The 27,690-nt window shown below is 36.7% G+C and overlaps 1 protein-coding gene across 3 annotated transcripts in view; it reads right to left on the bottom strand.

Annotated features, from left to right (window-relative positions):
- ARK2N (arkadia (RNF111) N-terminal like PKA signaling regulator 2N) overlaps nucleotides 1-27,690 on the bottom strand; it is an 88,984-nt gene that overhangs the window by 30,246 nt on the left and 31,048 nt on the right. For 2 of the 3 annotated variants that reach the window (XM_065932642.1, XM_065932644.1), the window contains exon 2: nucleotides 19,683-20,465. In XM_065932642.1, the coding sequence (XP_065788714.1) occupies nucleotides 19,683-20,397 (715 nt within the window). In that variant the 5' untranslated portion in view covers nucleotides 20,398-20,465. Of the gene's footprint in view, nucleotides 1-19,682; nucleotides 20,466-21,816; nucleotides 21,872-27,690 lie in introns of those variants that run through there. The other variant, XM_065932643.1, reaches the window with a different exon arrangement.

The following is a 27,690-nucleotide window of genomic DNA, read 5'->3' as shown; positions in this document are numbered from 1 at the left end:
ACCCTAACTTGCTGAAAAGGGCAGCTGAGCTCTGAAGTAATTATACTGCAGTGATTCATGCTAAAATAATTCAATATTCATGCTTATAAAATAGATACATGCTTTAAAATGCTAGTGCTACCCTTTTCTAATATAAAAGTAAAAAGCAAAAATCGTTTTCAATCAACTATGAAGCATATCCCTTACTACTAATTGCCATTTTTGAATAAAATGCTTTTTCTCCCCCAACAGTTATTTATTAAGAGCAAGCAAATCACTTAATTCCAGGGAAAAAATTTTAATATCTAAAAAACACACCTAGTTTATGAAACTCTTGACTATGAAGGAATACATATGCCAATGAATCATTAAAATAGAACACAATGAAGGATTATTGTTTTAATACAAACATCCATTGTGTAAATTGTCACTAAACAAAACAGGAAACACATTTGGGGTACTTATCTCTTAAGACTAAGTTCCCAAACCATAGGCTTATGCGGCAACGTTTTTAAAATAAAAAATGACCAAACATAAAAGTAAATGAGTTGTTAGGTGCCACTGTATAAGGAACAGACATGTCACAATATGAAATTCTGACGATCATGACAATTTCAGCTGACTACTTAAAAATAATTTCCAATTTCCCCAAAAGGGTACATCAAGTTCATAAAATTCAACAGTGTGGCCTCAGTATCAGTTAGCAATGGATTTTAGACCAAATAGCAAAATATTGGTTCATGTTTGCAGTTTTTCTTTTCAAAAAAGAAAAGAAAGCTGTATCATTTATGGAGTTCTCGTCAGAGTTCAAAATGATTATTATGGAATCAAGATTATGTGTGATGTCCAAATATTTGGTTACAGAAGATATGAAGGTCAAGTACAATATTGACTATTTGACCAAATATTCTATTTTTTAAATAGCTTTATTAAGTGTTTTGCATTTGGAAAAAAATAAAAGAGATTTATTTAAAAATCTGTATCACAAATACCATTCACAACCTCTTGCCCTCACATTCCCCCACCCCACAACCACCAAATTGAGGCAACAGGTCAACAGTCAAGTCAAAATTGTACCACTCCTACATGTAAAATCATGCAAAAAGTATAAGTGTAGATGTACATGCAGAGTAACATCACCTACCCATGGAAATAACTTGTCTGAAAGTCTTCATCAGTAGGATATACAAGCATAAACTTGTTATCTGGCTTCATTCTTGTATCTTCCATATTTCCAAACAGCACACCTTATAGCTTAGCTTAAATTTAGTATTCATCATAAACAAAGACAGTAATATTTTCACATTTTAATTATACTTAAAATTAAAATAAATTATCACTGTCATTTTTCATATCTAGTATATTCAAACAATGACAAGTCAGTACTATATGAACTTTAATAAAGTCAAGGAAAGGCTGTCCTTCCAAGTTTGCCTTCCAACAAGAAATCACAATTAAGCATCCTGTGTCCCAAGGTCATCTCACACTGTCAGCAAACCAAAATTAAGTAAGATACGTTTAAAGAACTAAGCATCAAGGCTTGGATTTTGAACCACGAAGTATGAATATTAGCTAACTGATGGGGACAATATATGGTATTCTTTTAAAATGTGATTCCTGCTACACAGCTAAATTAAGAGACAGGTAAGATCCTTTTAAAATAAGTATCTCTTGAAAGAAAAAAATAAAATCAAACCACTAAGAGGAGCTAGAAAAACCAGGAACATTAATAACAGAAGCAGCTATCTATGCTTCCAATTTGATTCTATCAGTTTATTACAGGAGGGAATAAACATGAAGCTATTTTTCTTCCTCTGACTTGATTGTTCCTCTGGGATGCTAAAACAATTGCATCACTACTAAGATAATTCTGACTTTTAAAAACATCAAAATAGCAATTTCAAGTAAAATTACACATGGAAACATTTCCAATTTAAAATGCAGTCACTAAGCATTCCATGTTTACAACATAAAAGGTTATTCAAACTGCACATTCTCCCATTTGGTATCTGTCAACCGTACATCATTAATTTATAATGATGAACTCTGTTTTTCTACAGTCATTAAAAGCATCTCTCTATAAAGGTATATTTAACTCAATTATTTAATAACTATTTGGTCTGTGGTTAATCCAAGTGCTGTATCTAATTTAAGTATCTTGAAATTTTTGCTGATCACAAGAAAAATAAAATGTTCAGCAATCCACTGCTTCATTTAAGAACATCAACTTGGTCTATCTTGTGCTAGACAGGTTTGTATACTCTCTCTGATCTCCTAGTTTATAAATAGGTTCTAACTTTTCGAATACCAAAATACAGATATGGGACTTCCCAAAAGGTCCAGTTGTTAAGACACTGCGCTTCCACTGCATGGGGTGCAGGTTTGATCCTGGTCAGGGAACTAAGATCCAGCTTGCCGCACAGTTCGGTCAAAAAAGAAAAACGAAACAAAACATACAGATCTATCTATTCATCACACATTCCTACTACAGTGAAGTTTAACCCTGTGTGACTTTAAACCTTCTGTATTATTAACAGTGTTTAATTTAATGAATTAGTCTTCTTTTTAGTCAAATGTGTTTTCTTCTAAATCTCATGGAAACAATCTGAATCACAAAAACAAAGCAAAACAAAGCCTAACTATTACCTAACATTTATTACCTATTACATTACATCTATTACCTATTACATTATAATCTATCTATTACATCTATCTCTGACAAATCCCTCTTTCCAAAGCTGACAACCAAAAGTACAGAATTTTAAAACTATGTAATACATAAGTTACCAGTCCCATTTTACAGATGAGAAATTTTGAGTCCTAGGTAGGTAAAACCAGCATAGTTTACAGTTGTTCTCAGTGGTGAGGGAATGGGACATACACAGGATAAGACTGGGAGCAGTATGTGAAGTGCATAGATTTTGGGCAGTAAATACATAGGCTAAAATGCTGCCTACTTCTTCTTAACCTATGACTCAGTTTGTTTACAGGGTTACGATGAAGGTTAAAAAATAACACAGGACACAATAGTTCAAATACTGGTCCACCTGCCCACCTTTCCATTATAATTAGCACTTAACCTTACTTCTTTGTTTGCTTACCTTTGTGGAAACTGCTGTACACAGCCTGCATGCTCTTAGCTTTGAGAAAACATCACTGCCTGAGTTGGTGCCTTCTACTGGTCATGGATTAACCCAACTTGTGAAGCAAATGCTTTGCTAGGATTAATAAGGTCATCTCATACGTGGCTTTGTATTTTTATTTTTGTTTGAAGTGAAATGTTAGCTTAGATGTATTCATGTCACTTTGGATTATCCCATATTTGGCATCATTCTTGCCTACAGAGCCCTTCCACTAACACAAGTGTTGTTAGTCTCCCAGTATGAAATCCAAGCAGATCTGGGAATCAGAAATTCCTCTTATATCCCAGAGACATCTGGAAACGTCACTCCTCCTTCTCTATTGCTAAATCTTCGGCCCAAGGAAAGGTGGATCAACAGACAAACAGCCTTTATTCATTCAATTCCCATCTCAACGACTACAGTAATGTACAATAAAGCCCAGAATAAATTCCTTCTCTACGCTTTACTACAGCCAATTTCCCAAAACCCCTCATAGAAGAGGAAAGAAAAAAACTTTCTTGCTGTTGTCAAAGGACCCAACAGAAGTTCTGCTCCCCAGGCATTAAAGGTCCTAAGCTCAGTGCCATTATCTACAACATCTAGAGAAAGTGGTAGGGGGTGGAAGTCACTCTCAGTCCCACTCCAATAGTGAGGCTCAAAAAAGGTTACACCTAAAAGAAGAGTTCTCAGAAATTACCTAGCCAAGCATTTTAGGAAGGAGGAGCATGTGTATGGTGGCCAAGTTAGGAAAAGAAGTGTAGGGAAAATGAGGTGTGAGCCTTAGGGGCTGAAAGAAAAGAGCAAACCTTAAGAGTTGGAAGGGAATTTGCAGTTGGCAGAACCTACCTAATAAAAACTAGCTTTTTAATTACACATCTAAATATTTACCAAGATGGAAAATGATTATCTGGAATAAGAAAAAATAAAATACTTAAGAAAATACATGTGCTGTATTTTATTACTATCAATCTAATATATATGTAATATATATACACACATACACAAAGAACCATTCGAATAAAAGCAGTAATTTTCAAAGCATCTCTTGGAAAAGATAACTATATCAACCAGAGAAGACAAAAAGTGCCATTTCTAAAAAAACAACTTTAAAAACCAAAAACTGTGTATCTTTTCTTTATAGTATTATAAAGCTATTTTAGTAAAAAGAAAAATAAGATAGTGCTAAATGAAAATAAAATGCAGCAATATGCACTGAAATTCTATGTCAGAAGTTTAAAAATCATTTTTAAATAAAAATGAATTGATGCCTGTTTTGTGCTTTTCCCATTATATTCAGCTCAATTATTAAAAATTTAGATGTTCAGTTTACAAGGGAGAAATAAAGTTTTAAGGATTACATCTGCTCTTACATCATACTGACAAACGATAGGTCATTTTGCCCAGAAAAGTTACCTATAATACTGATGGACAGTTAACTTTTAAAGTATCGAAGAGGTAAAAGGAAATATTCAAGATTAAATACAGAAAACAGGACACTTGCAGAGGTCACCATCTTTCAATTTATCTTTGTATTCCAAGTACAAATCCACAACTTCTGCTTTTGAGGATTCAGATCAATGGAGAACAAAACTAAAACATCTACACTACATACAAAAAGGAAGAACATGAAAATTTGATATGACTTTAGCCACATCCTCACATCTATGTACCCTGCTAACGACACATCCATTCAGCTTTTTTTTTTTTTTTAAAAAAAACACATTTATTTATTTGACTGTGCTAGGTCTTAGCTGTGGCATGTGGGATCTAGTTCCCTGACCAGGGATTGAACCCAGGCCCCTTGCATTGGATGTGCAGCCTTAGCCACTGGACCACCAGGGAAGTCCCTCCATTCAGCTTTTTGATTACTCCTCAAGGTAGACTACATTTTGCTATTTTCTAAACAGTCCTCAATTTTTAACAAGGGTAACTCAGAAGGACATATAAAGGAGAAGAATCTCTACCTTTCAAGTTAGCAGTGATATTTTGTTATTTCCTTTTTCAATATACCAACTGCAAAAAGACTGAAAATTACCTGAAAAACACCATGTAAAATCTATTATTAGTGATATTACCTACAAACTAATGCCATTCATTTCATTATGGAAAAGTAGGAACACCTAACGTGAATTAACTGGTAGGGAATCACTATAACTAATGTAAAATGATCCTAAATAGAGTAACAAGAAACATTTCTTTTTAAAAATTTTTATTTATCTAGGTCAACTGATACACTTTAAATGCAGAATTAGGTAAAAGATATAAAGAAAATGCAGTAAAAATAAAAATCACAGCAATTTGTTAACATTCTTCCCAAATCTTAAAGTTATAAGACTTCATTATCAAAGAATAAGTACACTTCCTCATGGATTATTATTCTGTCATTTCTTAACATGTCTTCTATTGTACGTTGTAGTAATTTAAGATAATATGAAAAGATCTACTCATTACTTTGGTTTCAATCCCCACTAACTTTTCCTAAACTTCAGAGAAATTAAAAACACAATCAAGAAAAAAATGAAAAGTATAGAACTTGGAAGTTATTCACATTGATAACTATTAATGTACTCATACAACTATTCTAGACAAATTAAAAACAAGTTTCTTATCTGTACAATGATTGAGGGCATATACGCCATTTTTAAATATTCTGAGAATTATTCTTTGAGAACAATTTTTATTAGAACAAATTTAATAAAAAATTAATAAAATTTCAGTTTAATAAATCTGCTCAAATTGTTTTGATACTGTGTTTTCTCACATGTGAAACCCCACAAAATCTCTTCCATTGTGCCCTTACTATACTATTTAACTAATCTGAACAGGAGAGTAAATCAACGCAAGTTAAGCAAAATATAACAGGTAATTATTTTTAGAAGTCACCTTCTGTAAAATAACCTGCCCATGTTATCTGACTTGCACATAAACCTTAAGCAATAAATTTCATTAAATTGTGCTATACCTCGACCTTCAGATCACAGTATCTGCTGTTAAACATATATAACTAAGAAATAACAGAAGCAATGAAGCAAAATAAACTAATTCATGTATATTCTTTTACTCAGTCTGCTAATGAAACAAACAAGCAATCCAAATCTTTACCTGATAATCTAAGAAATAAATTTTTCCCTCTAACTTAATCACTCTAACTCATATGTGGCAATTTTTTTTACACACATTTAGGAAGCAATGAATGGATATATTAGTGACCTGAATCCATTAAAATCCCTGTAGACTATTGCATAGTTATGTTTCCAGCACAACCTGCCAACTATAGCATTAATAAAAATACAGGATTATTTCATAATTCTGAAGGTCCACACACCTACACAAGCACATGCACAAACACACTCGAGACTAGGCTTATTCCTCTGACTTAGTAACAAAGAACAGGCTTTTCTTTTTCTCCTGGAGCCCAAAAATGACAGATCTTTTGAGTTAAAAAAAAAAAAACACTTCATGCAAAATATTAAGTTTCAAGATTTTAATTTTATTCTGTTTTAAATTTTTATTTGAGCTCTTATTACACTCAAGTTTTAATAATGCATACAAATTACATGTTAATGTAACTGAAGATATTATGCAATGAGAGGCTCAAATAACCAGATAATTCTAATCTTAATTTGCTGGTTAAATTTTCTTAAAAATGATTAGGAATCTAATGTCCTACAACACTGAACTAGGAGACTCTAGGCAGAAAACAGTCTATAGATAGATGATCAGAAAACATATTCACCATAGTGCCCCCCCAGCTTAAATATCAGCAACTAAATTGCATATGTAGACATTAGAGAGCTGATATAATCCATAATTTTATAGTCTTCATCTTAATCTTTCCTCTGTTTCTTTCAGAATTGATCCTTTTCTTGAAAACTGGACTGATTAAAATGAGCAAAGATATTTTAAATAAATAATCTGTTTGTCTTTTTTTTCCTTTTCTTGCAGTCATTCCCTACAAAGCACTGCAATCTGCCAGTCCCCAGTGACTCTCCAAAGGTCATCTCTCTGCTGATCCCAGAGAAGCAGAGGGGCCACTGCCTGGCTTGCCCTGGGGCCTGTAGACATTGGTGGTAGTCCTATTTGGGAGCACATTCTCCTGGGATATACTCTTTCATTAACCTTTTATTTGGTATTAGGGTATAACTGATTAACTGGGTGGCCAATTAACAATGCTGTGACAGTTACAGGTGGACAGCAAAGGGACTCAGCCATGTATCTACAAGTATCCATTCTCCCCCAAACCCACCCACCCAGGCTGCCACATAACACTGAGAAGAGTGGGATTACATTCTTAAATAAAAAGCATTTCAACCATGTCTAGATCAATGCTAGACATGATCTAGATCAACTGAAAGACGTTTCTGTCCAGCATTAGCCCTTTATACACCACAGAAAAGCCTAAACAGGATATATTCCCTATACTTAAAATTCTAGGGAAATTAAGCCAATTTAAGGTAAGTTAAAGGAAGACCAAGGTTCCCTGGTAGCTCAGCTGGTAAAGAATTCGCCTACAATCCAGGAGACTCCAATTTGATTCCTGGGAATCGAATTCCAGGGGAAGTTCCCCTGGAGAAGGAATAGGCTACCCATTCCGGTATTCACGGGCTTCCTTGGTGGCCCAGACAGCAAAGAATCCACCTGCAATGAGGGAGACCTGGGTTCAATCCCTGGGTTGGGAAGATCCCCTGGAGGAGGGCATGGCAAGCCACTGCAGTATTCTTGCCTGGAGAATCCCCGTGGACAGAGGAGTCTGGTGGGTCCACGGGGTTGCACAGAGTTGGCAGGACTGAGCGACGAAGCACAGCACAAGGGACGACCACCAGGCACTTCCAGAATAATGCCCATATGAAAACACCACCACGCCACCCAAAAATAACTTCCACTGCTCAGTACGCATTTAGACTATAATCTTAGGGATACAGACTCTGCCTCAGTCAAAGCAAATTCAATGATCCAAAACAGCAGTCAAGTTTTTAAAAAACTATTATAACTACTTCAAATACTTAATACTCCTTTGTCCGGAATACAGTACAAAAACAAATTTTTCTGAAAGAAGAATTTTTAAACTGTGCAATCTGGAAAAAGCATAATTATTTTAAAGCACAATTCATTAAAAAAAAACTACTGTTTTTCAAAACAATACCCCTTAGGACAGCAACACATTTTTAAGACACCATGCCAAACTGAAAATCAGGGGAAAAACTATGTATGTTTCTGATACAAAATTATTCTTAAGATTAAATTTTTCAAACTACAAAATATAAAATTTTGTTTTAGAATAAATGTTAATATTTTAGCATATATTCTATGAATTAAATCAGGACATTCTGGTATCCCTCTTCTTTCTATCAAAACCTCTTTCCATACCTTTACACAAATTCATGTAGAAAAGGCTTCCTCAAGTTTATTATGTTTGACACCTCAAATATTTACAATATTTTTACCTTGAATATCAATTATTAAAACTTAAGTTTGATAATTCCACTCGATTGACATTTTTCTCTTTTAGGCAAAAATACCTGTAGATTTCCCACTCCATTATCTAATAACAAGAATCAGAACATATCCAGTCAATACTAAGAATATGTCTATGTTATTTTTTATGTTATTCTTAAAGGATTCATTCATGTTTTCTATTTTAAAAATAAAAAGCATTTCACTACATACTTAATATATGAAACATTAAATCATGAAACAAAAAAGAAATCTGTTAAGTTCTTGAAGCAGTTATGCATGCATAGAAAAGCAGTCATGTTAACATGCTGAAATTGACATTTTCTTATATCTAAAAATCCATGTCTAGTAAAATCTGTAATCCCAGGGAGAAGCTAAATACAGAACAAACTTCCCTGAAAACATCTTAATTTCAAATAATTATAGATTAGTTAAAACCTTCTCATCCAAAACCGATATGCTCTCCTTATTGGCATAAAACAGGAAAGTTAAAAAAATATTAGCTAAAAAAAATATATATATATTAGCTGAAGTAGTTTACAAGTGTTGTGCTATCATGTCAGAGAAAAACCTGTCAATTATAACTTTCCGAAAGTTAATTCCCAATTCTCATATATTAAACTCTAAAAAGAAAAAAATTCTTAAAAGTCATTTTTCACTTCAAAAAAGCAAAATAAATTGATTCAATCTATTACAGTTAATTTACAAGGTGTAGATATCTGAATATAGAACTAAATAGAAAAAGTGATGACAATTTTTCTGAGTAGTTACTGGTAAATTACTAAAACAAAACAAAGGTCTTTATTGTTTATACAGCAGACCCTAAAGCTGGGCTCTCACCCGCTGCACAGTTGAAGAGAATCCACACAAAACTTAAACACAGTCTGTGGTCCCACATCCATGAATACTATCAAGCACAGATAGTGCAGAACCACAGCTCATATTTAGTGCAAAAACTCTGCATATAAGACCTGTGCAGTTCAAACTCCTGTCGTTCTAATGTCCAACTATATATGAAACTCCAAATATATCACCTATCTTTCCTCTTGCAAAATACACAATCAGATCTTTTTTCAAAGCTGCAATTATATTAAATATTAAAATAACCTTACTCATATTGAGAAGTTAACATCTGAAGGGAAAAACTACCATATTTTTATTATAAGTAAATCCAGTAGGAAGCACAATTAAAAAAAAAAAAGCACAGGTAATGTTAGCAAAATTATATACACCTACTGAAAATTTTCTTCCTAATTTAACTTTTTCTCACAATATTCCTACCAACCCAGAAAAGACAAAATACCACTATTTCTCAGTCCTAGGCCACACACTGAAAATCTATCATGTTGCAAAGCTAACAATGCTGTGCCGTTTTCTCCCTTTTACACACGCCATGGACTCTTTAACATACCATTTATTTTCAGTCCAGGGGCTGAAAACAAAATTAAATTGGTAGTACATTAGCCAATACATTTAGTCACTAGTAATTTAAAGGCCCATTCAATACACACCCTTAATAGAGTGACCATTTCATCTGTATCCTCTAGAGGTTACCCTTTACATCAGAGTACCAATTTCACCGGATTCTTCCAGGTTACTGGCCTAGAGAGTTAAGGTTTAAAATAAAAACCCATCTATTTAACAATGGAAAAATACTGCTTTTCTCACACATAAACTCAAACTCCTGTCTAATCTGCATTCCCTATAGTATCTCACATAGCAGGTAGAGTATTAATTTGCTCAAAAAGTAATTCATTCTTCCTGTACACAAAGGCTATTTCATACAAGCCATTAAAGACTAGCAACAAAATCAGTTCATTAAATGGCATATGAAAGAATGACATAAAAATGCTCATGCAATATTCACTCATGACCTCCAGAATGAGGTTCATTACACCATTCCTCTTACAGGAATCACAAGCAAGTCAACACTATTGTAGAGATTAATGCTAAGAGACTCAGGAAAGTAACCACTTACCTATCTGGATTCACTAAGACTCCCTATTTTATATCTTACTGATATTTATGTTTTTGGCATGAAAAAAGCATAAAGATAAGGATCACTCCTATCATCATATAAATATGGTTCTATGTTCCAAGCACATGTAATAAAACTCTAACTAGAATTCATGAAACTTTGTTTTGAGTAACTAGTTTTTTAAAAATCAACTTGTTTACTATTCTAATTTTTAAAACATTACCAAAAGAAACTTACAATGGGCAAAAGCATATTCTTTCCTACACAATTCAGAAAAGATAGTTAACACAATTAATTTTGTGATATATTCAAAGGTTGTTCTATAATATTCCCATTTTCAACAAAGTTAATTGGAAAACTGTAATGTCTGAGAATTCTAATGTGCTGTCAACATTCTGACAAGTCACAAAGGGCTGTTGCAGCAGTTCTTAGGATTCAAGCAACTGCAACCTAACTGGGTGATAGGGGAAATGCCTTGGCCAACCAGTTGCATTTTAAGTTCCCTGGGTTCCAGTAGCTGCTTGTTCTCTTCACCAGTGTCAAGGTGAGTTAGTTTTTTCATCCACATTCAGAACTTCTCTGTCTGCCTCTGCATCTTGGAATAAAAGCTCATGGCCTCTTCTAGGACACTGCCTATAATGTTTCTAACACACAGCACCCCTGACAAGTAATCCTTAAACTTCTCTGGGCGCTCCTTCAGATCCACCAGTATGACTAAAGTCAGCTTTAAAGGCAGTGAAGCCATTTGATAAAACGTCATTAAATCAGAAAATTGTATTTTTATTAAGACATGCTTATTCAGGAAAATGACTTAAGCATTACCAAGAACAGGCAAATAGATTCAGCAATGATAAGGAGCACTTAAATTAATTAACCAAACAAAAGTAATTCTGAGAAAAATAACATGACACTACCCTTTTTCATCGGAGAAGGCAATGGCACCCCACTCCAGTACTCTTGCCTGGAAAATCCCATGGACAGAGGAGCCTGGTGGGCTGCAGTCCATGGGGTCGCTAAGAGTCGGACACGACTGAGCGACTTCACTCTCACTTTTCACTTTCATGCATTGGAGAAGCAAATGGCAACCCACTCCAGTGTTCTTGCCTGGAGAATCCCAGGGACGGGGTCGCGCAGAGTCGGACACTGAAGTGACAGCAGCAGTAGTAGTACCCACTTTCATAGCTTCACCGAATCTGCATGGGATTTTGTATTTTGTACTATACAACTAACTACTCAAGTTTGACAAGTATCAGCAGCTTTCAAACTTGCTAAACATAAAGACCTGGAATGGTATAACAAATACCAAAACACAGGCGGCTCCCAGGCATTAGGTTTGTTTTAAGCTCCCTGGGTGATTCTAGTGTACCACCCTGACTGAAAATCACTGTATCCCTGAATGTTTTCACACCATGACTTTAATAATTCTAAAAGCTGTTTTAACAGCTGACCCATAATAAGTCAGTATAAATAATTCTCAGTTAACTGATTTTCATCAAATACTCTTTAAGTTAAAAAAAACTGTTTTCCTTACGGAAAAACCACATAAAGGGTATGCAAAATCCATGTATACTACTGTGTAGTAATTTTTATAAACTCTGGTTTGTGCAAGGTACTAAAACATATATCTCAAAAAAAAAAGTTTTGTGGTTAAGTTTTGGATATACAAATCATATCCTCCTCTTTTGGAGAGCACATTAATGGCTCTGAGTTGTCCTGCAGTAGACAAATCTGTTTCCACATGATCCAGCACTTTCCAAATGTGTGAACAGTGTACACCTATTAATATCAAGTAGATCAGTGGTTTCAGAGGATTCCAGTTTTAGGATATGCTCTTCTATATATAGTGTTTTATCCTTGAACTAGGTCAGATTAGTTTTGGTTTGGGTCCCAAATACTTTGGGTTTCTAATAAAACGAATTACACTGATCTCTTCTTTTCTTCAGGTAACTATTAAAAATGTTACCTCCTCAGATCACTCTTGCCTATGCTACCTAAAATAGCTGTTCTACCCCATCTCTAGTTCATTTTTATCTGAACTCTTATATCTTGCTTTATTATTATTCATAATGTATATTCCTACTTGAGAGCATATGATGAATTCATTTATTATCTGTCTCCTCAAAAAGAGAGTGTGTTTCATGAGGGCAGACATGTTTCATTCACTGCTGCATTCCCAATGCCGCATAGCAGGTGTCCAAAATTTACTGAAGGAATGAATGATGGCATCAATCAATCTTGGCCTTATACCATCTACCTATTCCAAGTCTTTATAAAGAACTGCCCCCATGAACTGCTCTATCGCATTTATCCCAAAGTATTTCTGAAAACAAAGTTCACTTTATCTCACAGTGGCTTCGTATGAACAGGCAAAAGAAGCTTCCCAGGTCTCAAGAAGTGCAGTGTTTCTGCTACATAAAGAGAACAGCTTACATCATGCCACCCCACCTCTTTTCAATGCCTAAAAGGCTACGGGACAAATTTTGAGCCCAATTCTACCTAGCAAATAAAAACTTCATGAAGGTTATTGTTACCAACTTTCCCTCTAACTTCATTTTATTCCTCTACCCCTGATGACTCCATTCCACTCCCTCTCTACACATTTAAAAAAAAAAAAAAAAAAGCAAAAAAAGCCCCCATCATTTATAAAAGTAAACTTCTTCAAGAAGGACATACCTTTCCCCAAAGTATAACATATTTAGCTTATGGAGACACTAAAAGGAATTCAAAGTATATTAAACTTTCTTTAAACAGTTTATCCCCATTATAAGTGCTGGGTAAACTTCAGTGTATAGAACAGGAGTTTATACGGCTACTTTGATATTTCAGATTCTGGTGCTGCTTATTTTTCAGTATTTAAAAGCTGAATTCAACAAAGTGGTGTGAGAACACTTGTGCTAAAGACAGTGAGATAAGTGCAGCCTTATAAAGATGACTACCAGCAAAAAACACTAAAAGCAAGACATTTTAAAGTCTAAAAAGAAGACGCAATTACACATGTCAAAACAAACAGGATGTACACCACCAAGTATGAACCCTAATGTATAAACTATGGACTCTTGAGTGATGACGAGTCAATCTAGGTACAAACGTTCCATTCCGTGCAGGTGTTGGTAGTGGAGGAGGCTGTACACATGTGAAAAGTGGAATAAATGGGAAATCTCTGTACCTTCCGTTTTCTTTTGCTGTGAACCTACAATTGCTCTGAAAAATACACCTAAAAAAAGAAAACCAACCAGGGACCATATTCTCATCTTAAACACACATATGTCCCTTTAACACTAAAATATATCCACTTTGAGAAAGACCTATCAAAAGCAAAGTTTATGCTTTTGCATAAATGAAGGTTTTAAGGGCACTCACTTAAGGAAATAAATTAGGAGAAACAGGCCAAAAATAATACCTCGGTACTTTAACACTAGAGATTGTCAAAGAATACCCACCAGTAACATTTCAAAGCTTCTAAATTTAAGGTAACATTATCTGGACACTGCAGTATTGATGAAATCACATTTAAACAATGCATGCTTTTAATATAATCACTTAAATGGAGAAAAATTTATAATTGCTTATGTTAATTAATAAAGACTGTGCTGTGGTTTTTATAAATAACAACATTTTAAAAAACGAGACTCTACTGTTCAGAACTTAACTGAAGCAGACTACAATGACCTTCAGCTATGGGAGACTTCACACATCACTGCTTAACTGAGTAGTTCTCAGCCTGGCTGCCCAATGTCATCACCAGGGAGCTTAAAAAGCTGGCACCTTTATGCTAAGTGAAGTAAGTCAAAAAAAGACAAATATTGTATGATCTCACTTGCACGTGGAATCTTAAGAAAACCAAACTATAAAAGCACAGAGTAGTTTGGTGGAGAGTACAGAGTGCAGCAAGAATGAGTGAAGGTGATCAAAGGGGATGAACTCCCAGTTGTATAAGAAGAATAAGTTCTAGGGATTTAATACACCATAGTGACTACAGTTAACAATACTGCATCATATATTTGAAAGGAAGACAACTACAACTTCCTAATACATAAATCATAAATATGCAAAGGAAGAGGTGTATTAGCTAACCTTTTGCTAATAAATTTCACAATATATACATTTAAGAGAAGGGGACAACAGAGAATGATATGGTTGGATGGCATCACCGACTCAATGGATGTCAATCTGAGCAAGCTTGGGGAATTGGTGATGGACAAGGAAGCCTGGCGTGCTGCAGTCCATGGAGTCACAGAGTCGGACACGACTGAGAGACTGAACTGAACTGACATTTATTAAATCAATACCTTTTATACCTTAAATTTACACAATGTTATATGTCAATTATGTTTCCAAAACGCTGAGGCAAAAATGCTGATGCCTGGGTCAGATCCAGAGATTCTGATTTAACAAGTCTGGAATGGAGTGCAGGCATCGTTAAGTTTTAAGTGCTTCTCACCCAAGTGATTCTAACATACAGCCAGAATGAAAACTGCACAGATACTACGTTCTTTGTTTGCATTTACTATCACTGCTCTCAGGCAGTTTTCACCTGATTACACAGTCTTGGTATTTTGTTATCAGTGTATTTAATGAGTCTCCTAAACAGCTGCCAAAATACAATCAGATTTTAAATTGTGGACATAGGGCTTTCAGTCACCTCATATTCAATATAGGAAAAAGGTTACGGGATTCCCAACCTGGGTTTGGGGTCTCATCTTCCACTGCAAGTCCCTACAGCTTAAATTAATACTAAAATTTTTCAAGTAATTCAACCCTCAGTAGGTTACAAACCCTCACAAATCAATTTTAAACAAAAGTGGAGCAAGAGGAAAATGTGCAAAGAACATGAATAGTTTGTTTACCAAAAGAATACAGATGGTCAGTATGATTTTTCAACTTCATTAGTGAGGTAAAGAAATACAAATTAATGCCAAGATACAATTCTTCCATCAAACCAGCAACATTTTCATAAACACTCAAAAGAGAGAATATAATGCAACCAACACTTAAGCTCCTGGATGAAATAAACTCAATAAAGTCTTAAAGAGTAGTTTGGCAGTATGTGTTGAGAGACTTAAAAGTGTTCATACCCTTCTTCATAAAACCAAAAGCTAAAAACAGGCCAAAGGGCCAACATTAGGGAAGTTATTTTATAGTTAGTTAAATTATTCAAAATCCACACATGGTTTTAGGGAGACTATTGTGTTTTGGTTAAATGCTCAAAATGCAATGTTGGAGGGAAAGAAAAGTATACATAGTATGATCAATTCTGTTATATATTATAGAAGGCAATATTCTTAAATGTTAACAGAAATAGGATTTTAATCTTAGACTTCACATTTTTCTATTTTCAAATTTTTCTATGAAGGATTTACTACTTATTTTCATTTCTAAGAGTTAAATGAGCAGGCACAATAAATCTCTACAAAGGAAAACCTGTAAGGTAAAATGATAGCTAATCATGAGGAATTTCATTGTATAAATAATTGTGGTGAGCTGTGAATGCTGAGATCCTAGCTTCAGGAGGGCTGAGCTGCTCCAGCCTGACCACAAAAGATTAAGGACTCAGATGATCTTCGGTGTCCTCTACAGCCTGACATTCTCCAAAATAGACCAATTAGATTTTCTAAATGCAAACCAACTGACCCTTACCTACCAAGATGGATACTACTTTTGAACCTCAGTCTGAGTGGTCACTTACATGGTGCACTACTAAACTACACAAAAGTAGGTCATTATAGCCAAGGTAAGATGAAGCTACAGGCTTCCCAGGTGGTGCAGTGGTATAAATCTGCGTGACAATGTAGGAGACACAGAAGACATGGGTTCCTTCCCCGGGTTGGGAAGATCCCCTGGAGTAGGAAATGGCAACCCACTCCAGTATTCTTGCCTGGAAAACTCCATGGACAGAGGAGTCTGGTGGGCTACAGTCCATGGGGTCGCAAAGAGTCAGACACAAGGGACCAACTGAGCACACACACACAAGATGAAGCTACCGTGAGGTTTATTATATACTAAATATTTATGAAAAACATGTCACTGGAAAAACTTTTCTCTGCAGCCCACCCTCAATGATGCACATAAGCTGCTCTGTTCAGAGAATTTTTGAATTGAAGTCTGATGTCCATTATTCACATTCACTAAAATAAAAAGTCACTGGGGGAGTTCCATGGCCATCCAGTGGTTAGGATTCCATGCTTTCAATGCCAAGGGCTTTCGTTCAATCTCTGATCAAGGAACTAAGATCCCATAAGCTATGTGGCACAGCCAAAACAAAACAAAAAACAAAAATTCCCTGCAAGAGCAGACTTTATATATCTAGTTTCAAAGTGATTTTACAGAAAAACTGACATCTCTCACAACCCGTGAAGAAATAATGCTCCAATAATAAAACTGCAAAGAATGATTAATAATATAAAGATCACCTATAAATGAGATACTCAATAAAAACCTTGAATACTCAAAACCACCACACTATTTTCACATTAATATCCACTACAAAATACTCTATTTTTGCTCATCTCTAAGTCCCCCAAATGAAAGAACTGCCAGAATTATCTTGATATGATACTTCCAGATTCTTAAAAGAGAAATATATCAATAGTTTTGAAAACTTCAAGGAGGGAATGACCTAGTGTGGATACTAAGCTGCCTATCAGCTAAATGCTAACAAAGACAACAAAACCACTCTGTAAACATATGTGGTCCAAATATCAAACTCAATTATTATGCATCACCAGGCACTATACAAGTCTGCAACATTATTTTTACTCTTTAAAAGAAAATGCATTAATTGCTAAATTGTTTGGCATAAGTCAACATTTAGCATAATTCCTTCAGTGTTTAAACTGCTGCCAAATAAAAGTTTATAAAGCACTTCTGAACTACTAAAATCATTTGCAACTTAATGAAAACATAAAGCAAGAATATCAGTTTTTATTCTCCCTCTTGGTTTCCATTCTGTATAAATCGCTGCATTCAAATTCCAAATCCCAAGAGTTTCGTTGTTAGACATATCCAGTTTAAGTTCACCTGAATGTCCACGGTGTTACACTCGACTTTCAAGTCAGTTCACAACTTATCCTATCTTTACAATCCATGTAACTTTTCAACAACTGCCTTACTATTAGGGCAGGGTGTATCCATCCTACCCCGAAGTTATAATGTGACTCAAGAAAATGAGGTACAAATAATTATGACAACAGAAAAGGCCAATGTCAAAATTGTTCAGGGATAACAATGTGGATAGTTGAAATGAACTTCCTAATATTTAAACTTAAGCTGTTCTATCTTTGTTGCTTTGCATAATTCTAGGAAAGACCATTCATAGCTGCTTATACGTACAGCATCTTCAGAAACTGCAGCGTACAGCCCAGATAGTCATATATAGTGGCCCTGCACCTTACCTACCATTTGGTTCTCCATATTTTGAAAACTCTGTGTATTTTCAAAACAGAAACTAAATTATAGATTCAGATAATTTACTCTGGTGTTTTGGCTGGTATACAATTCAGAATAGACAAGAAATAGATGACTGACATTTTAGAAGTTTTATTTCCTGGTCAAGGTAGTCAATTAGCAGAGGGGTTTGGAAAACATGAACAAAGCACACCTAATCTATATAAGCCAAACAGGGAGAACGTCCCTGAAGGTATTTCTCATGCCACCTCTACAATGGTGTCTATCTTCAAAAAGAATTTTTGTTCACCCACCTTCTCCATTTCCATAAAAAGACAAAGAAGCATTGGGCAGTTACATAAAAATCTGTTTAGTGAGTGGAATTAAGCACTGTATCAAGAGATCCATTATGATCATGAGTAGTAGATTAGTACAGGACCTAAGAATGCATAAACAATTGTATGGTTGTTAATAGGTTTTCCTTAAAACACTAAATATAAAACTTAAATATACCTGCCTTAAAACAACCCCAATGTCTGCTTCTCTCATGCAGTCAACTGACAGGCTTCATTAAACCCTCTCTCCCAGTAATTATAACACAGGAAACTACCAAAGGAATTCAATAGATATTAAAACAGTAAGCATGTCCAACAAGTGTTAGGAAAACATTTAATATACTATAATGAATGATACTTTTATTGTAAGTTGAACATCTATAAAATCATTCTTGTTACTGAGTTTCTGTAAGTTTGGTTAGTTATAGGTTTACTTAACCAATATGATTTTTCTTGAAATAGTCTTCATATATCAGCAATATGCTGATGCATAGAATCAGAAACCTTTCAAAAAACTAGGAGAAAAAAAGTCACCCATAAAACTTTGAAAACCAAAACTTCCCCCTCTTTACCATAGCAACAAATAACACTGTCATGATCTATTAAATGCTGACTACTTTACAGAATGTTCCTGATCGAAAGTCTCTTCAACAATGAGAATTCACCCAATTAAGGACTGTTCATATCTCATTTTTCTTCCACTAGGAAATCTCAAGACTGCCTTCATAGTACACAGTATCAGACGAAGTAATATAGAGAAAGCAGATTATGTCAAACATGTAATAAATTACAGACTCATATCAATGAGAGCTGGAACAGTGGATTTCTACTGAACTTTTTAAACTTGGGGGTGTTAAGGGGGAAATTTTGCAAAAAACATTCTTTTCAAATGCAAGTGACAACGAGCTAACCATGCACTGAATGAGGGAGAAGGGGAATACATAAAACTACTGTTTTAGCAGGAACAGTTATTAGAAACCTTTAACAAAAAATAGAACATGTTATTTCAGACACCATCAGCTTGAGTGCAGTGGCTATATAATAAAGCAAGGTGCCTATTCCTGAGGAATATGTACTTGGTAATAACACTAAACAGTGAGAATTAGATCTAAGCAGTGCTAGAAAGGCAATGATGGGAGTTCAGGTAATGGGTTACAGAGAAAAAGACTTGTGAGAAATTCCATTCTTTAAAAATAATTTTGTCCCTATCATTAATTTCTTTTTTGGGGGGGGGGCTGATGTGCTAAAGTGCACTAGAAACCTCAAAACAGATTTTTTAATTGGCATGTCTTGTTAATGCACTGCAGTCTTCAAATTTACATAGAGCTGCAGGTCTCCTGGATTTTTTTCAAGTGTCACTCATCTAACTGAGCCCGAGAGCTGAGAAATGCCATCAGGTGCTCTACAGTCAGTTTAAAAAACATCCTCTACCTGGTATCTCTGCAGTGATTGTCTTGCTGCTCCCTGAAACCTCTTCATCATCATCTGATGAGCTCGTGCTTGAGTCACAAGTCAGGTCACTATCACTGGTACTACTGTCCTGCAACAGGTTATATTTCTTCCGTGCAGCAGCCTCCCGCTTCTGCCTCAGTAGCCTGATTCTCTCCTTGTGCTTTTGGCTCCGATGACCTTTAACCTTGGCAACTCGGCCATTCTGTTTATCACTGGATTGCCGGTTTTTCTTGGCAGCCATGGTGGATGTTTCACTTTCAGATCGTGACCGGCGAGACTTACGCCCAACTGTGGCACCAGACACTCCGGAAGGGTCTCCTTCTACCGCTGTTTCTGCCTGGGAGGGTTCATTCTCCTCCGCAGAAGACAATGTATCTGAATCGGCCAGGTGACCGCTAGAGGAAGGGGAAAGCATGCAGTGGTTAGAGGAGTCACTCTCATAAACTCGGCCAGTTGTCGGCTTGTCACTCTCTGTGGATGCTAACTGAGACTCAGAAGAGTCCCTTCTCAGTTCCATCAACAAGCAGGGCATCGAAGAAAGAACTGTAGAATCCACCACACCATCTTTTGGAACTTGAGATTCCAGTTCCACAGATCCATCTTCCTCCTTAGCTGGCTCTTGTTCAGATGTTTTTGGTGGCACTTCAGACTCAATGAGTTCTTCAACTTTTCCCACTGCCTCCTCCATCTTCATTTCAGATTTTCGAGTTAATTCATGGAGCAGTCTAGGAAACTATGTCAAAGATGTAACAGGAAACCAACCTGTACAAAAACACACAAAAATCAATAAACAGAAATAGCAGATCATTGAATCAACACAACATCCTACCTTTCTAAGTGGATACTAAAAGTAGTCATCATATGGGCCTTTAAAATATATCAAAAAAAAAAATATATATATATATTAATTGCTTGAACAAGTCAAATTCAAAGGACTTAATGCAACCAAATACTGGCATGCATGGCTACTAAAAATGGCACAATATTAATCTTCTATTACTCAATTTGCAAGGCCAGCAAGCAACCAAACAAGTATTCTCAAATTTAAAACTTTAAAGTGTTCGAAAAAAGGATCCTCGAAACTCTGATATAGGTAGCACACATTTTTAACTCTAATATAAATGAAAAAGAATGCTTCAAAAAATTGATCTAGAACAAGTTAACTGGAATGATTACTTTTATGTTCAAATCTTCAAAGAAAAGAAGCAAGGGAGCGAGCTACAGGGGAGTGACATCAAATGCACACCTTCGTTAAAGGCGAAAAACCCATCAATTACGTACATTTGACAAGTGAACAACAAAAGTAATTATGTGATCAAAGCTGTCTGCCATTTTGCTCAACAGGAGCTGCTCTAGACAGGCATTAAGCCGAAAAACCTGAATCTGTTGTTTCATCAGTTCTTCCTAGTTTCCATAAACCTCTCATCATGCCGAATGTGAGTCTAGTGTTTAAACGTATGTTTTGTTTCATAAACAATAGCCACTAAATACAGATAAACTACTTTGTGAACCCAGAAAACCTAATACTCTCTCTTTTAAGAATGACTTAAAGGGTTTAAAAGAAAACACCCTACACATGCATTATCCACCTCCAGTGTTAACTTTAGAACCTGACATCTTTCCCCCACTGTGTGTGCCACAACTCCACTTACTCATAAGAGAAACAGAACATAATCTTTAACCAAAGAGTTGTGACCTATACAGCACGATGTTCATTAACTGGTAGTTTTTAAGAGGATCCTAACAATGTGCAAGGCAAGTAAGTATGTCACCTTGAACAACTGATGTTAAAGAAGGCAATTATCATAATGTCCCACAAGTCACAGACAGACACAAACATTAAGCTACATGGTGTTAGTAAAGGTACAATAAGACATTTCCATTACATCATTCCATCAAGTTACTTGATAGTTCACCATGTGGTAGATAGTAATTGGAAGATAACTGAAAAATCCTTCCATTGGTCTAACATGACAAGTCTACTTTTTGCTCACTATAAACATATAAACACGAATGTTTTATGTATCTGTTATTTTTCTCCCCGCTTAGGTCCTGTTCTTAGCTGCTGACAAAACAGGCATTCTGCGGCTTCCCTGGTAAAGAATCCACATACCAATACAGGAGACACGGGTTCGATTTCTGATCCAGAAGATCCCACATGCCACGGAGCAACCAAGCCCGAAGCACAACTAATGAGCCCGGGCTCCAGAGCCCAGGAGCCGCAACGACTGAGCCCTCGTGCCACAACTTCTGGAATCCACAGGCCCTGGAGCCCATGCTCTGCAACAAGAGAAGCCACAGCGGTAAGAAGCCTGCGCACTGCAACCAGAGGAGCCCCAGCTCGCCACAACCAGAGAGCCCGCGCAGCAACAAGGACCCAGCACAGCCAAGGAAAGAAAGAAAACAGGCATTCTGACCAAGTTTCCCTAACACATTCATGAAAATCAGAACATTCATGACCACTGGGAACATCTGTAAATTAAAAATCCCATGGGACTTCCCTGGCAGTCCAGTAGTTAAGACTCCACACACTGCAGGGGGCCCGGGTTCGATCCCTAGTCGGGGAACCAAGATCCCACATGACACAGCCCCAAAAAAAGTATATTTGTATCATTATTAATTTTTGAGCTAAAAGAAAAATAGCATAAAGGTCATTGCAAACACCACTCCAAAAGGAATGTAACACCACTGAAAGCCAACAGAGGGAGTAAAAGTTCAATCAACAAACTGCCAGTGTCTGAAATGAAGCATGCTGACAGAAAAGAGAAAAAAAAAAAAAAAAAGAAATAAAATATTTATAGATATGCAATATCCTCGGGTAAGAGGAATAAAACAAGGTTTTCTAAATAAATAAACATGAGAGTTAACTCTTCTGCAGAGAGTGAAGTTATATACTCTAGAATAAGGTTCTTCTTAAATATCAGAAAAGACACTAAAATGAAAAATAAATCTGTTAAAATGATCTTTAAAACTCTTGCTTCTTCCAAGTAAATAAATTATGTGGATAGCACAAATATAGACTGTTTTTCCTTGTAAGGAAACATAACAATTATCAATGTCTTTCAATATGACAAGTCAACCTTTCAAGTTCCTTAAATTTTAAGCATTGAGATTTACAGTGACTTCTGCTTCCCAAAAAAGCAACCAGTACTGCAGGCAAAACCACTTAAATATGTCCGTATCACTCACAAACACTGGCATCAACCGTAAATAGGACACCATGGTACACCCATACAATGTGGCCACAAAGAATTAAAAAGTTCTCTATATACTAACATGGAGCACTTTCTAATACATAACATTAAATGAACAAAAAAGATACATCATATCAATAGTGTAAAATGAACAAAATTGTATGAGTTTGTCTGTACATGCACAGAAATCTCTGGAAGGATAGTAAAGAAGAGAGTAACATCAGCTGCGCTGGGAAGGAAAGAGAGTGACTGAGGCACAGGAGTCACAGACTTTTTACTGTACAAGAGTTTTGTAACTCTTGAATTTTGTATCCCATACAACTCTACTCAAAACTCCATTCTAACATAAAAGTCTACTGAAAAGTCTTCTGAAGGAAAAAAGGACTTGTGTTCAGGACACCAATTACTATTTAGGTCAAATTTAGTCAGTTAATTCTATAAGAAGCTCTCCCCATACTGGAATTTAGTTGTAATTCATAAAACAAGGAAAAAAGTAAAACAAAGTAGAAATCAAAACTCTAACAAAATTCTCTGCAATGGAATAAAGATGAAGTACCCAAAACACCAGGGGAAAAGATGTCATATGTACAGATTAATCCTCCCAAACAAATTATTTACTGCATATATGGTTTTCAATCAGAGGGGAAAAAGTGGGATTTTCCTGGTAGAGGTAGTCAAATGTAGTTGGCAGCAGAAATGATAAAATGATCAAACGGGAGTTGCATCTTTGAGATAAAAGACTCTCAACCCTCTGGTTTTAGAGAAGGCAATGGCACTCCACTCCAGTGTTCTTGCCTGGAGAGTTCCAGGGACGGGGGAGCCTGGTAGGCTGACGTCTATGGGGTCGCACATGACTAAAGTGACTTAGCAGCAGCAGCAGAACCCTCTGGTTTAATGTTCAGAGGGTTTTTCAGTGAATTTACATTCAAGTATGAAATCCACAACAATAAGCATTTATCCTATTAGAACAGCATTCCCACCCCCCATGCTATTCTTCCTCCCAATCTAAAGGCAATCAATCCCTTCCTGTGTAAATGTATATATGTAAACACTGTATATGTTATTACAACCTATCCCTTCTCATCTCTCTAGAACCTTACATTATGATTATTCCTTGGCACTCATCAACCTCTCACACTCAACTAGACCATCCGTTCATTCATCCACTCACTCATTCATTAAAAAAATAAATAACCTACTTGTGCCTATTCCTTCAACCTCACACCTCCCATTTCCTCCCCCAGGAGGAATCACATCCAACTGTTAACAGAGCTGCCCAAACTTCTCCCTCTATTTTCTTCCCTCTCACATTCCCTCTCCAGCCAAATCTCACCTGACATCTGCTTCTATCAAACCAGGAACAGTTCTTCCCAAGATCATCAATGACCCCCCCACACCTCTGAATCCCACAGACAGAGCTAACCTAATGTCTAAGCAGCATTCTACACCTCACCACTCTCTCTTCTCCTGAAACTGTCCTTATTTGGCTTCCAGGTTTCCCTATTTTACTTCTGGCTGCTCTTTCTCGGCCTGCTTTGTAAGATTAACTTCCTCTACCAAATCCCTCAGTCATTAGTCCCAGGGCTAGGTCTTCTTCCCACCCACCAAAGTGATCTACTCTCCACTTACAGTTTCCACTACCATCACTATACTAGTAATTTTGTTTTTCCATCTTAGACTTTCTCTGAACTCTATTCCAGTCCTCTCAAGCATCCACTTGACATTACTTAGATTCACAAAGAGAATCAATTCACCATAATCAATCTCTTTACTACCCTACTCTGCTCCTTCTCTAGCTTTCCCTAGTTCAGTCAACAGTACTATTATCTCAGCTGCTTATGTCAAAAACCTGAGGGTTATCCTCGACAGCGCCTTCTCCTTTATTCACTGCATCCCATCACTCACTAATTTCTATCAACCCTACATCCTCAGATTACTAGTTTGTCCACTACTCACTCTCTCCACTGTTAACCACTCTAAACACAACCTCTACCATTTCTTTTTTTTTTTTTTTTTTTTTACCATTTATTTTTCAATGGGATGACTGACAATCAACTCTTGACTCTGTATTCAGTCTTGCTCCTACCCACTAACCTATTCTTCATACAGCAGGCAGAACAGTATCTATACAAGGCAAATTTGACATGCTTATGTGGGAAAGCTTTCTTTTTTTAATATTTCACATACTTCCTATAAATTTTTTCTTTTTTTTTTTTCATTTATTTTTATTAGTTGGAGGCTAATTACTTTACAATACTGAAGTGGGTTTTGTCATACATTGACATGAATCAGCCATGGAGTTACATGTATTCCCCATCCCGATCCCCCCTCCCACCTCCCTCTCCACCCGATCCCTCTGGGTCTTCCCAGTGCACCAGGCCTGAGCACTTGTCTCATGCATCCAACCTGGGCTGGTGATCGGTTTCACTATGGACAATATACATGTTTCGATGCTGTTCTCTTGAAACATCCCACCCTCGCCTTCTCCCACAGAGTCCAAAAGTCTGTTCTGTCCATCTGTGTCTCTTTTTCTGTTTTGCATATAGGGTTATCATTACCATCTTTCTAAATTCCATATATGTGTGTTAGTATGCTGTAATGTTCTTTATCTTTCTGGCTTACTTCACTCTGTATAATGGGCTCCAGTTTCATCCATCTCATTAGAACTGATTCAAATGAATTCTTTTTAATGGCTAAGTAATATTCCATGATGTATATGTACCACAGCTTCCTTATCCATTCGTCTGCTGATGGGCATCTAGGTTGCTTCCATGTCCTGGCTATAATAAACAGTGCTGCGATGAACTATTTTTAAAATACCCGGTAAAGTTTGGGTGGCAAGGTGGGGTGGGAAGGAGGGAGAGACCATGAGGAGAGAGAAGCTAACGGCAACTTGAGCTTTGCTGATGCTTTTCTCTCCCCCCTTTAAAAGAATTTATGCAATTTCAAAACCTAGCTGTCAATTTTGGAAAGAAAAAGTGCAGCATTTTATTAGTCCCGTACTAATTAAGAAACTAAGACAACAGAAGATGAGGACAGGTGGAAAAGTTAAGCCAGGGAGTGGCAGCAGTATACCGTCCACTCCGAGGAGACAGTGAAGTGGTAAGTATCAGAGTGAATAAGGGGCTTCCCTGGTGGTTAGGAGTCTGCCAGCCAATGCAAGGGACACAGGTTTGATCCCTGGTCCGGGAGGATCCCACATGCCGCAGAGCAACTAACCCCATGTACCGCAACTATGGGGTCAGTGCTCTGGAGCCCGAGAGGTGAGACTACTAAAGCCCACACAATCTAGGGCCCACGTTCCACAGAAAGAAGAGCCACCGCCAAAAGAAGCCCGGCATGCTAGAGTAGCCCTGCTGCTCACGGCAACAGGATAAAGCCCTCGCACAGCAACAAAGACTCATCACAGCCAAAAATAGATCTTTTATAAAAAACAAGTAAGTGAGGCTACTAGGAAAATCTGGAGGGAGTTTGTATCATAACAGACCTCAGCAAAGCATAATACAAGGTGAAAAAGAAAGCAGGTTTGGGGGTTTGTGAAAAATGGAAAAGGGTTTAACATATACTACAGAAAATCTTACAAAATAAAACTCTTAGCTAAGTACAATGATTTACATAGCATGAAAGAGAATTCACAATACTCATTTTCTGGAAACCATTAACACAAACAAGCTAAAATGTGATTGCTCTTCCCTACTCAAAGCCTCTGTCAAAAAAACAAAAAAACCCTCATTCTTATCTCCAGTTTCATCTTGGGCCACTCACACCCTAGGTCTCTTCAGCCTACAGTTCAGTTCAGTTCAGTTCAGTTCAGTTCAGTTCAGTCGCTCAGTCATGTCCGACTCTGCGACCCCACGAATTGCAGCACGCAGGCCTCCCTGTCCATCACCAACTTCCAACTTCTGGAGTTTACTCAAACCCATGTCCATCGAGTCGGTGATGCCATCCAGCCATCTCATCCTCTGTCGTCCCCTTCTCCTCCTGCCCCCAATCCCTCTCAGCATCAGGGTCCTTTCCAATGAGTCAACTCTTCACTCAAAGTGAAGTGAGTGAGTGAAGTGAGGTGGCAAAAATATTGGGAGTTTCAGCTTCAGCATCAGTCCTTCCAATGAACACCCAGGACTGATCTCCTTCAGGATGGACTGGTTGGATCCCCTCGCAGTCCAAGGGACCCTCAAGAGTGTTCTCCAACACCATAGTTCAAAAGCATCAATTTTTCGGCACGGCGCTCAGCTTTCTTCACAGTCCAACTCTCACATCCATACATGACCACTGGAAAAACCATAGCCTTGACCAGACGGACCTTTGTTGGCAAAGTAATGTCTCTGCTTTTTAAAATGCTGTCTAGGTTGGTCATAACTTTCCTTCCAAGGAGTAAGCATCTTTTAATTTCATGGCTGCAATTACCATCTGCAGTGATTGTGGAGCCCCCCAAAAATAAAGTCTGACACTGTTTCCACTGTTTCCCCACCTATTTCCCATGAAGTGATGGGACCAGATGCCATGATCGTAGTTTTCTGAATGTTAAGCTTTAAGCCAACTTTTTCACTCTCCTCTTTCACTTTCATCAAGAGGCTTTTTAGTTCCTCTTCATGTTCTGCCATAAGGGTTGTGTCATCTGCATATCTGAGGTTACTGATATTTCTCCCAGCAATCTTGATACAGAGAGCATCACAAAAACATTTTTTTTCAGATCCCTGGCCTTTCCCACTCATTCTGTGCCTGATCTCTTGCTGGGTACTCTTTGCAGGTTATCAGAATAAATACTGCTTCCTTGGGGATAGCCATGGGCA

The sequence above is a fragment of the Muntiacus reevesi genome, chromosome 4, assembly GCF_963930625.1.
Source record: "Muntiacus reevesi chromosome 4, mMunRee1.1, whole genome shotgun sequence".
Classification (NCBI taxonomy): Eukaryota; Metazoa; Chordata; class Mammalia; order Artiodactyla; family Cervidae; genus Muntiacus; species Muntiacus reevesi.
This window is presented reverse-complemented; position numbering and strand designations above follow the sequence as displayed.